The sequence below is a fragment of the Geospiza fortis genome, unplaced genomic scaffold (genome assembly GCF_000277835.1).
Source record: "Geospiza fortis unplaced genomic scaffold, GeoFor_1.0 scaffold162, whole genome shotgun sequence".
Classification (NCBI taxonomy): Eukaryota; Metazoa; Chordata; class Aves; order Passeriformes; family Thraupidae; genus Geospiza; species Geospiza fortis.
In genome coordinates this window covers 5,675,476-5,687,326 of record NW_005054316.1, presented here as the reverse complement: position 1 = coordinate 5,687,326, position 11,851 = coordinate 5,675,476, and the positions used below count along the sequence as shown (strand labels likewise).

At 41.0% G+C, this 11,851-nt stretch overlaps 2 protein-coding genes across 2 annotated transcripts in view; one reads left to right on the top strand and one right to left on the bottom strand.

Moving 5' to 3' along the window:
- Positions 1-9,895, top strand: part of FUCA2 (alpha-L-fucosidase 2) — a 10,551-nt gene extending 656 nt beyond the window's left edge. Inside the window, exons 2-9 of the mRNA XM_005420140.3 lie at positions 4-162; positions 526-617; positions 2,401-2,588; positions 4,250-4,589; positions 5,204-5,414; positions 6,823-7,013; positions 8,161-8,269; positions 9,615-9,895. Coding sequence (XP_005420197.2) covers positions 4-162; positions 526-617; positions 2,401-2,588; positions 4,250-4,589; positions 5,204-5,414; positions 6,823-7,013; positions 8,161-8,269; positions 9,615-9,755 — 1,431 coding nt within the window. The 3' untranslated portion in view covers positions 9,756-9,895. The remainder of the gene's footprint in view (positions 1-3; positions 163-525; positions 618-2,400; positions 2,589-4,249; positions 4,590-5,203; positions 5,415-6,822; positions 7,014-8,160; positions 8,270-9,614) is intronic.
- Positions 9,896-11,422: 1,527 nt separating this feature from the next.
- Positions 11,423-11,851, bottom strand: part of PEX3 (peroxisomal biogenesis factor 3) — a 15,087-nt gene continuing 14,658 nt past the window's right edge. The window contains exon 12 of the mRNA XM_005420139.2: positions 11,423-11,702. Coding sequence (XP_005420196.2) covers positions 11,619-11,702 — 84 coding nt within the window. The 3' untranslated portion in view covers positions 11,423-11,618. The remainder of the gene's footprint in view (positions 11,703-11,851) is intronic.

Genomic DNA, 11,851 nt, shown 5'->3' with positions numbered 1-11,851 from the left:
CAGGCGGGGATGGTGTGGTGTCCCCCCGGACAGCGGAGGTTTGGGTTGGAGCCCCTCTGCAGGCTGACCGTGGAGCTCAGGTGTCTGGGAAGCTCTGTGTCCACCCGAGTCACGGACTCCATGGCGCAGTTTGCAGAGGAGGTGGAGTTTGAGGTGCTTCTGGTGTGTCTGAGCACCTGTCTGCCCAGCCCCGAAACTCCCGAATAGCTCGGCTAAAGTGACTAAATCAAGCAGAGAGCTGGTAGAGCTGAGAGAAGGGCCTTGCAGCACAACCGTGCTGGTGAGAGGTGCTTGGTGGAGCGGCCGAAAGGGCCCTCTCCAGGACCACCATGAAGGGAAGGGTGAAGGGGGACTCCCTTGTGGCGACAGGCGTTTGGGATCTGCCAGCCTCTGGAGCAGCCTTGTGCACCTGCTGGAGCTCTGTGGGGAGCGCAGAGCCCATCGCTACCCTTACCTGGCAAGCAGCCTTGCTGTTTTCTTGTGCACATTTTGTGCTGCTGATGGTTTTCTCCTCTTTTTTTACAGTTATTACTATTATTTAAGAGTGCTTTGCACTTAAGACAAACTAAAACTCTTCAGATAATTTTAGTTCAGAGGTTCAATGAAGTCTTTGTTCTGTGAGTGTTCACTGGTTCAAGCCCCTTTGTCTGTAAGCATGTTTTTGCTGTCACCTTTCCATGCCCTACCAAGTACTTCCTGTGAGAGTTCAAGTAAGACACATTATTATTTACAATATGAAGATGAGGGTAGCTTTGTGGCAGAGCTATGGCGAACCTTAATTACTATATTTGCAAAACAAGCCAACCCGTATCTAATCAAACCAATGTTTTCTGACACCTGTTCTTTTCAGAATTAGGGTCAAGTGTTTCAGCAGGCTTTTAATGCAGACTACATACACTAATAAATTACTTTTAGAGAGGCGGGACAGAGCTAGGTTTGGTTTCAAGCCTCAGTCAGAGTGCTGTACTCTGATAGTGGTGTGCAGGCTCAGGATGGAGCATTTGGTTTTTGACCCCAAAACTCTAATTGTTTTTTATATTCCTGTATTCTCCTATCCCATGGCAGGTGTGGGTCTAGAGCTGCTTCAGGGCCTTCTGACAGCTTGTGCAGTCAGATGATTGAGGTCCTGCAGTAGCAGTGTCAAATGGAAGGTCACAAACTGTTATCAGCCATCCTGTGTGCCTTCCCTCAGAGCTCCACAGCCTGGGTAAGGATGTTTCTAGAATCTAATCCTGTCAGCATGGAAGTGTTCATGTTAGCAAACCATGTGACTATGGGAGAGAAGCAAGGTTGTTACTTTTTGATTTAAGAAATTATATACTTTGAAATCAGAGGGGTTTTTTGTTTTTATTTTTAAAATTTTGTTTGTTTTGCTTTATTGTTGTTATTTCCTCTGCCCCTGGCTCTTTCAATGAAGAAAGCTGTCTCAGCCTCTTTCTTCTAAGTTTTGTATTTTTTTTTCCCTGTTGGCTGCCAGAGATTGTGTTGGTTTATGCTAAAGTGTTTTCAGGAAGGTTACAACAATATTCACACTGTGGTCTCAGAGAACTGAGGTCAGAGTCCAGCTCAGGACAGGAGAGAGAAATTAATTTCAAACATTCAAATTCTGGCCTGTTTTATTCCTTCACTTTACAATCTATTTTCATATAAGTCTAAATTTGACAAGAGGATTTTTGCTGCTTGGTTTCATTGATAGAAAGGTGACAGAGGTGCATTTGTAAGTGTGTGGTGTTCTTGCAGAGGCAGGTTTTGGATGGAGGACGTGCCTTCTTCTAGCAGGGTGCCTTTGCTTGCGGGCCTCAGGTGTGCAGAGTCTGCAGTGACCTGGTCACAGCTCTCTCTGGCCCTGGGGCTGTGGACATTGGGTCACTCAGCTGTGGTTGTGTAGAGGGCTTGGGACTGTCAGAGAGGTAGAGCTGACGATCCCCATGTTTGTGGGTGGCAGGGATTGCAATGTTGGGGGCAGAGCAGAGATGCCTGATGGCTGAGGTGTGAGATTTGAGGAGGTGAGACATGCAAGTCCAGGAAAAATGCATTTCTTGTGCCACCTGAGCTGCTTACACAGGCTGTCTGTGGTCTCTAGTACAGTTTTGAGATTTGGGTATTGACCTACACTGTCATTTTTCCATTCTCAAAGTGTAGCTGATTTTTTCATTGCTTCAAATGAAATCCTGAGACCTTTCCAAAGGGGAGTACAAAGATGTAGAACATGGACAAATAAGATAGAAAAAATGAAATCTTTGCTAATCAATACTCTTCTGGAGCAATTTTGTCTTATTGCCAGTGTCATGTACCTCCAATGCCTCTACTTCTCAGTGTTAAATAGGAGCTGATAATTTCAATTCTCTTTTCTTCGTCAAAAAATACATCAGCAGACATGCTTTGCTCTGTATTATGTAGGTGGTACTGGCAGAAGGAAAAGAGAGAGCCCTATGTGAAATTTATGGATGCAAATTATCCACCTGGCTTCAGCTATGAAGATTTTGGTCCTCTGTTTACAGCAGAATTCTTTGATCCCAACCAGTGGGCAGACATTCTGAAGGCTTCAGGTGCAAAATATGTTGTCTTAACTTCAAAACATCATGAGGGTAAGTGGAAGCTTTGTGAATGTGAGTAATTGCTGCATTTCTATCAACAGATGTAAAAAATGTGTGACTTTTCTATCTTCTAAGAGACATAGAGAAAGCCAGGCAGGCTTACCTGCCCCACCACAGCCAAAGAGGAAACAAAAACCACCCAAGAGATGTGCAGGTGTTTTCCTGACCTTTACACAAAAGCTGTGGCCATGGAATTTGCATAGGAGGAGCAGTAGATTGTGCCACTGTTCTCTTGCTGTAAGTAAGACAGCCTGAAGTGGTGGTGGCAGCTGAGCTTCCTGCAGTGGCCGCAGTTTATTTTTTATTTCTGTGCAATTTAGTGCTGAAGGAACCACAAAAGTGAATTCTGCACTGTTTAACATTTGGAGAGCTGCTTTGAGCAGGCAGTGAGCAAACTCCCTTGGTTTCTCCAAGGAATTTAGGAACATGTTCCAGGAGTTAACTTTAGATTTAGGAAGGTATAGGTCTTCCTGATATAGGGCACAGAAGCCAAAACTTTGAACCAGATCTGTAGCTTTACAGGCACAATTGTTTTTAGCACTGTAATTGTAAAGTACTTTGCAGACAAAAGTAAAGAAAAAGAAAGCTTCTGGAAGGAACTACACTAGCAAAGAAAGTATAAAATAGTAAGATATTCTACAATACATCTAATGAATGTTGTTGGTCTTTGTGAGATGTGGGTTTAAGACTGGCAACTTGTGAAGCGTCAATTTTAATCTCAGCTCTGACACACATAATTCTTGATCTTGAATTTCACTTGTGGTGCAATTCCCAGTGACTTCAAAAGAACCAGGATTCATTTAGTCTGTCCAATAGCCTTGTGCATGAATTTTTAGGTTGTTTAGTCCATACAATTGCATGTATCCAGTTCACAGAAATAGCACAAGATTGCTTAGACAGTGAGTATAAAGGGGTTACAAGGTGAGAGTGGAGCTCCTCTGGCAGTGGTCTGAGTCTGCAGTGCCGTAGTATTTGTAAGTGGTTGTGTTGGGCTGATGGATGTCTGAAAGGTCAAATCCCTTCTGATATTTAATCTTGATGTTTTAACAGCTGTTTCAGGAGTTTTTGCTCTCTCCTCATGCACGTACAGAGTAGTTGATTGAGCTGTTATAAATATCAAGGCAAACAAAAAGTGAACATTTGCATAAGATGGAAACAGAAAAGAGGAGAACAGTCTTTGAATGCAAATGATAGGTTGGGCTTTCTGCAGCTGAGAAACAATTTGATCTTTCACTTGCTGATTGTGTATTTACAGTTCACATTTGATGTAGATGCCTCAAAAGCTGCCATATTTTTGGTTAATTTCAGAGTCATAGAGTTAGAAAATGCATTAGGTTGGAAGGGGCCTTAAAAGTCATCTAGTTAATTTAATTGGGACATATGAATAGACTGAATAATTATCCAAGCAGTTCAGAACTGGAAAATATAAATGTGTATGCATACATATAAAAATACATGGTGTTCTGATATTAAAACTACTACCATTGTGCATAAACAGGTTATAGGCACACCTTATACCATGACAACAATATTATTACATATATAATTTTTATTATTTAATTTTTTGCAACACTTCCAACCACTTTCCAGAAAGAACTGTAATGTCCTCTCTTCTTCTTTTCTTTCTTATCCTCTGATTTTTCTCTTTTTAGGCTTTACTTTGTGGGGGTCCAAATATTCTTGGAACTGGAACGCTGTTGATGTGGGACCAAAGCGAGATCTTGTTGCTGAACTAGCAACATCTGTTAGAAACAGAACTGACTTGCATTTTGGGTTATACCATTCCCTGTTTGAATGGTTCAATCCTCTCTTCCTTGAGGATGCCACCAATGCCTTTAACACAAGCAAGTTTCCCACCAGTAAATCATTACCAGAACTCTATGAAATTGTGACCAAGTACCAGCCAGAAATAATTTGGTCTGATGGGGATGGAAATGCTCCAGATACTTACTGGAACAGCACTGGTTTCTTGGCTTGGCTGTATAATGACAGGTACATAATGATGCTGGTTTAGCTCCTTGTCTGAAATTCTGCTGTGTCTAGTTTTATTTCATTTTTCTGTTTGTTTTTTTGGAACCTGCTAATTCTGCTTAAGAGGACTTTACAAAATATTAATTCTCCTGAAATACAGAATCCAGATATTTTCTAGAACTATCAAAGCTAGTTTTGGAAAAAGAATGTTTTGTACTTTTTAAACACATTTGCAAATTGATAATTTAAGATGGTATTGGCTATTCTGCTTAATCACAGTCTGAGCATTTGCTGTTGCACAGAAACACAGGATAGCAGGACAATTTGAGAATATGGGTACATTGTTGTCATCACAGACTGAACATCTGGCAGTGGATATGAAGTGCAGAGTGATTTCTGGCAGAGCTCCTGTTAAAGTCTGGAACTTATTTCCCTAAGAAATTCTGATCTGGACCTTTTATTAGCAAAACATGAGAATAGAATTCCTGACATTGCACTTAATCTTATTGTAATAAATTAATAGTACAGGAGTCATGCAAAATGTTGGTTGCTGGGAGGGATGCGTGTGGGAAAGGATTACGCTGGCTGTGACAGCGTTCTATAGGACAACAATAATAAAACTCCTGTGTTCCCAGCCCGGTCCGGGACACGGTGGTGACCAATGACCGCTGGGGAGCGGGCAGCATCTGTGCCCACGGCGGCTTCTACACGTGCAGCGATCGCTACACCCCCGGGCGCCTCCTGCCCCACAAGTGGGAGAACTGCATGACCATCGACCGCGGCTCCTGGGGCTACCGCCGGGATGCGCGGCTCCGGGACTACCTCCCCATCGAGGACTTGGTGAAGGTACAGGGCCACAGCAGCTGCTGCCACTCCCCGTTCTCTCTCCTGGTTATTGTATTGTGCTGTTTAACATATTGATCATGCATCTATTTTTATGAATAAGATGACTTTAATTCAATAGTGAAATAATAAATAATTTTGTTAATTTCCAGCTGTAACGCTGGCAGGATGGAAAATCCATGTAACTCTTAACCTTTCTCTTAGTCGTTTCTATAGAATGAATTTCTAGTAAAAATTCAGTCAGTTTCCTAGAAGCTGTTTTCCCTGTGAGTAACTGGCCAAGGACTGAGCTGGACAGTCTCATCATTACTTTCTCGTCTAACTTTCTCCGGTAACTGCGTAGGCAAGTTGATGGGAAGCAAACAGTTGCAGTTTCACAGCTCCTGTTTAGGAACTCCTACTGGAAGGCTACATCTTTTATCTTTTGCATCTTTGCAGTTTCACAGCTCCTGTTTAGGAAGTCCTGCTGGAAGGCTACATCTTTTCCCCTTTACAGATAGAAACAGTTTATGACTCAGCAGTAGTTTTACTTTGTAGCGAAAAACTTTCCTTACAGAACATACAGATAAACACTACGAGAAGCAGACAGCTGGTGTTGTTAGAACATTGATTCTCTTACTAGGCTGAGGTATCATAAAAGATCTGAAGCTTAGGAAACCTGAATGAAAGGAAGACTGATCAGTTTTCCAGAATAATGCATTCAGTTGCAAATTCAGCTATTAAGGGAAAGATTGTTACTGTTGCTAAATATTGTTGCTGTTTCTAGCGTGGTCCTCACAAAAGACAATTTGAAATTGAAGTAACCTCTTTTCAGAGGCAGAAGGTTTGAATCAATTCAGCAGCATGTCTGCAGTTGTCTGTTTCTCAGACTTATGCATCTCAGTCCATGATCTCTGGAGGGCAGTGTGGATGTGAACACAAATTTTGTAGGCTTTGTAGGAGGCTTCCTTGTGTTTTATAGATGTTTCTATAAAATAGGAAAAGCATCAAACAGGAGGAAGGAGGAAGTTGCTTTTCTAAGATTCAATAGAGTAGCAGCTATTCACCTTATTCTACTCTGGTGCAGAGAAGTCATCTGTCGTATTGGTAAAACCCTCAATACATTCTTGCAGAAGTTGAAATGATAAAGAGTTGCAGGATCTGATTCTTATGTAGATTCAGGCAGACATATTGGTGCAAGAAGGTATTTGGGGCTGGTTTTGGATGTAAAAATTGACAGTAGAGCTTTGTTCTATGAGAGCTTAAATTTTGTATTAACTGTTGGGATGAACCCCAAAGTCTCAGCATGCAGCAGTAGCATAACTCTTGTGGTTTATCATTCTGAAGCAGTACAGCAGACTTTAGAAAGTACTGCAAATATGTGATTTCATTACTCACAACCATGTGCTCTGTGTGTTTAAAAACACTTCAGCAACTTGTAGAAACAGTGTCCTGTGGAGGAAACCTCCTGATGAATATTGGACCCACCCACGATGGTCGCATCGCTGTTGTGTTTGAGGAGCGCCTGAGGCAGGTGGGCTCTTGGCTGGAGGTCAATGGAGAGGCCATCTATGGAACAAAACCATGGAGAGCACAGAACGACACTGTCACTCCTGGAGTCTGGTAAGTCTACTGAGCCAAAATGCAGGCTCTGGAAAGCAGCACCAATGTTATGTGAAGTTTTGAAATCCCTAAGGACCTGATGCTACAGAAATCACCATCTTAGTTTGTATGTGGTAAAGGAATTAATGCCTTTGTTAGTGTAAGTAACTTCATCTAAAATGTGTATAAAGCTGTAGGTAGAGACTAGTTTTGGGATGATGCTGAGGCTGAAAGGAAAGCTGCAAGCATTTCTATGGTCATCTTTTGCTTCTTGGTGTCAGCTAATCTATTAGGTAATTCTGTTTGCTTCTAGTGGGCAACAGAAATGAAAAAAATCTGGAAATACAAGATTGCTATGAAGTGTTTATCTGAACAAAGGAATACTCAGTGTCACTTGGTGTTTAGAAAGAAAGCGGGAAGATAACAGCAATTATTTGGTCACTAAATACAGTCAGTCTCTGGCCTCCCCTCTGCCCTTGTTACTTGAAGCTTCTCTAACACCTTCATGATCCATCAGGGTTTTGGTCTTGGCCCTCTTGTCTCAGTGGATGTTTTTACTCACATTCCCAGCAAGATTTGGCCATCTGGCTTTAGCCTGCAGATGCTGAACTGTTGACTGTTAAGTAAAATCCCTTTCAAGAGCAATAAAAAACTGTAACTAAACAGGAAGGAGGGAGGAATGTTTCAGGGGTATGCCACAAGATTTCCAATTGCATAGTGATGAAAATAGTATTTTTAAAAACTAGCTATGCAAAGTGGAAACTCTGTTGCCCATACTATTTTTAAATTCTCTTAGTCTGCATCTTAGTGTATAGATGGGAGTTACCATGTCTTTCTGAATATAACCTACAGTTATCTGTTAATGATTCCCCATCCTGCAAGCATCTCCTTCCTATATGGCTGAGTTGATACAGTATGCTAAAGTTACAACAGAGGTTCGCCTCTGAATTCAGTTCTTTAATAGTTTTCATTACCTCTAGTTTGTTGAAACAAATTGTCAAGGAACAGCACCTTATTAAAGGGCCAGGTGGTTATGTGTGTGAAAATGTTTGTGAAAATCCTGACCTTTCTAATCCATTTTTCCAGTCTTGAAAATACTCTTGTGTATAATTTCTAAAGATTTACAAGGAAAAGCTGACATGCCTTTTTGGTCCCCATTTCCAACCAGGTACACTTTCACCCCTAAAGAAGGGAAAGTCAATGCTATCTTCCTTAACTGGCCAGTCTCTAGGATTCTGGAACTTGGTGAGCCACGGGCTAAGCCTGGAGAAACACAGGTAAAAGAGAGTGCACACACCCCTCCCCTCCTTCTAGGATGTGTCAGGTTCCATCTTGTTTATTAAAGTTTCTGGCATCTTTGGGAATGCATAGCTCTTAGGACAGAGTACTTTGGAAGAGACCCAGCAAAATGTTTGTTTTCTTTCTGGGACCTCCTTGTCATAGTCCTCTCAGTGGGATGTTTCTTATCCAACAAAAGTTAGACTGAGATGTTGCTGGGATATGTTTTAGCTTGCAAACTAAGAATCACAAAGAGGCCAAGGAACAGGGGAAAAAACTGTGCCACCCCTCCTGTTTCCTGTGTAGACTCCTAACTCAGCATGACTTTTCTTTTGAAGCAGCTGTCCTCATGACTTGGTGATACCGGAATTGCTGTAGTCGTGCAGCTGTTTGAAGTCAAAGCCTTGCAGGAAGAGAATGTACACAGAGGTTTTTATTGCCCAGGCAGGCTGAAGAGCAATCAGTGTTACCCTAGATTTGCATCTTATACCAAGTGGAGGTCAGAGGATGAGGACAGTGATGCCACACCTACACTGGCAAGTAGCAATTAACCCAATAGAAGCAGAAGTTGGTATCAACTCTGTGCATTTAAGGAGAGATTCACTTTGGTTTAGCTCTGCTCTGGTCTCATGCACTGCATGGGCATTAGCTGCTGAAATGCATTAGGAGTGTTTCTGGACTGCCCCCTCTGGTCTAGTTCTATATGAAAGTAGTCTGACTGCTGCCAAGACAGCTCTGTGATAGGGGAGAAAGAGTAATTTCAGAAGTGATGGAGATGCGTCTGGAATTTTAGGGGGGCAGCTAGACTCTATGTGCACTAGGAAGTATTTCCTCAGCAGAAGAGACTGGGCTGCAGTCACTCCAGCAGGTCACCAGCTGGTGCAGGTGACAGCATCAACCTATTTGTGGTTTTTAGTTCTTCAGATCAGCTTTCTCTGAGATATCTGACTGCCCTCTGTAAGAAACAGTCATGCTCTTTCAAGACTACAAGTTTCACCATGGGAAGCAGGCAGTTTGTAAACAGGGGATGCAAAGCTCTGTACTGTGGCTGCTAGATCTCTGCTTAGACCTAAACTCTATTCCAAATGCTTCCAAAAGGTGTTTATTCACTTTCTACAGCCCTAAGTCCTTCTCAAGACCCAACATGAGTAGCTTTTTTACTTGCAAATCTACTTGCAAATGTTTTCCCATTAGCTTTAATAATTATCACTCATTTGGTTAGTAAGTGGCATTTTTAGGATACTTGGTAAGGTAGCTATGGATCAATAATTATTTTGTCAATATTGCACTTATATGTACTTTGAAAAGGGGTTGTTCTAACAATAGTGTGTGTTTCTATTTTAGGTGAAGCTGGCAGGATACAGGGAACTGCTGAAATGGGTTGCCCTGGGAGAAAAGGGAATGGTTATTGCTCTACCTCAATTGACTCCTCAGCAAATGCCATGTCAGTGGGGCTGGACCTTACAACTGACTGATGTAGACTGAGACATACTTTGCTGGAGCCCTGGCTAGCAGGGAGTGCTGATGCTTTGCTCTTTCTTATCACTGGTTTTAAACTTGCTTGACTGAGAAAGATCCATAAATGCACTTTTTCGGGCTGTTATTAAAGGATGGAATGGAACAAACCTCACAAAGTCTATCACTAGATAATTAATCCTGTGCACACAGTTTGCTTCTCTGAACTTGTGTGAAATATTGAGCAGCTACCATGACCTCTACACTTGGTTTAGTCAGTTTCTGGCCAAGTTACATGAAAAATGAGGTGGGGGGAAACAGGCACTAGACTTTCAGAGACAAAAGAAGGAATAAAGTTCAAGCCAGTGTTCAAATGCATATAAGTCCGTTGTACACCCTCTTTAATGCAAGAAATTTGCCTTCCACAAAAGTGCACAGTAAAATCTGACAGTTTTAGAGAAAAAATATTCTTTTTCTAGGTGTGTTTAGCTAGTGGTAGCTGGCAGTTTCAGCTGAATAGGGTAATGTCTGCAGGAACGGGCCTGTAAGGGTTAGAAATTAATAATAAATGCATACAGGCAGTGCATATATACATCATCATTTCTCAGTACTGAAGTAATTAATTTTACATGTTCCTATTCTTGAGTAACTCCATCCATTATTGGGACACAGGTGAACTGGGAGAGGGTTGGGTTTTTGATATTCTGTATGATTTTACATGGGTAAAACTTGTCTCTTGTTTACACCCTTTGTTTATACACAGTTACCAGGGTGCCTTCTGTGGACTATTAAACAAAATACATACTTCAGTGACTAACTCTTGAAAAAGAGAAATAATCAGGAGTCGCTAGGGATCTTCAACTCTGGCAAAGAGACAACATTTTAAGCAGAGAGTAGACTGCATCCAATTTGAAGAATTTCCAAACTCATCATGTGTCATGATTTGTAGGGATAGACATAAAAGGTGAAACTTGCAAAGAAGAGGAGATAAAGGACAACAAAAACCATGAATTATTTCTGTTTCAATGTAGAGACTGAAGATTTATTTTCCCTGAGTAATGTTTGTGAGTGCAAATTAAGTACTGTATAAATTAAATTTATTCTTTCAACTGCCAGGATTTTGAGTTGATTGTCCAGTCAGGTTATTCTCTTCCCTAGTAATGTTAATACACACACAAATTGTACATTAAAATATTTTATTACAATACAGACAACTGGGCTCAAAATTAATACAAATTAAGATAAAATATTTACAAGGTAATGTGTACAGTGTAGCTGTTTGAACAGCATAAACAAGAGTATGTCTAAAAAAACACATTCCTTTAGTATTAGGTAACAGAGAGAGCAGACCCCCAGCTTGTTCAAAGGGAACATGCATCCATTGGCAAAGGCTTTCTGAAGAATGAGAGACTTTGGAACAAGATTTGTAAAGTTAAGGGGAAAAAGATTTTCTTTATAGAAAGAAAAATCTGAGAGAAGAAGAAAAAAGCATTACTTCATTCTGCTGCTCTGTGCTATTCTTAGATCACTTTCATTAGTTCTTCCCCAAACTTACACACCCCAGGCAAAAAAATGGGTTTTTTAGTAACTTGCTGTAATACTGCCACCAGATGCCTTTTAGATGCAATAAAAAATAATCCAATGAATTACAGAAGAGTTTAACCACTTTTTAAATAGAAAAGTCTTCATTTACCATGTTTCTTTCAACAAGAATATTTTTAATGGGTGAAGTATAATTCAGTTAGAAGAAAATGTGGGCTCACTCCCATTTTCCTCAGAGTGCTCTTTCTGCTGGTCTGCCACTCCTACACCATTATAAAATTAACCCAAGTCTCATCAGTAGTCACCAGGGATTTGTTATAAATATACCATCCATTTGTAAAAATGTGCAGATCATTTCTCTAGTTGCTGAGGGGTACTAAAAGCTTCATAAACATTAGCAGCAAAATCTTTCACTTGTTCCATCATCAACAGGTCCTGGAAGAAATGTATAAAATAAACTTCCTTAATCAAACACATTCCCCACTATTCTGCCTGTACTGCAGTACAGAATTCCTAAGAAAAGCACCTGGCACTCCCACAGGCACAACTCAAACTTCTTGCTTTAGAAAGGTTTAGGAGCAGAC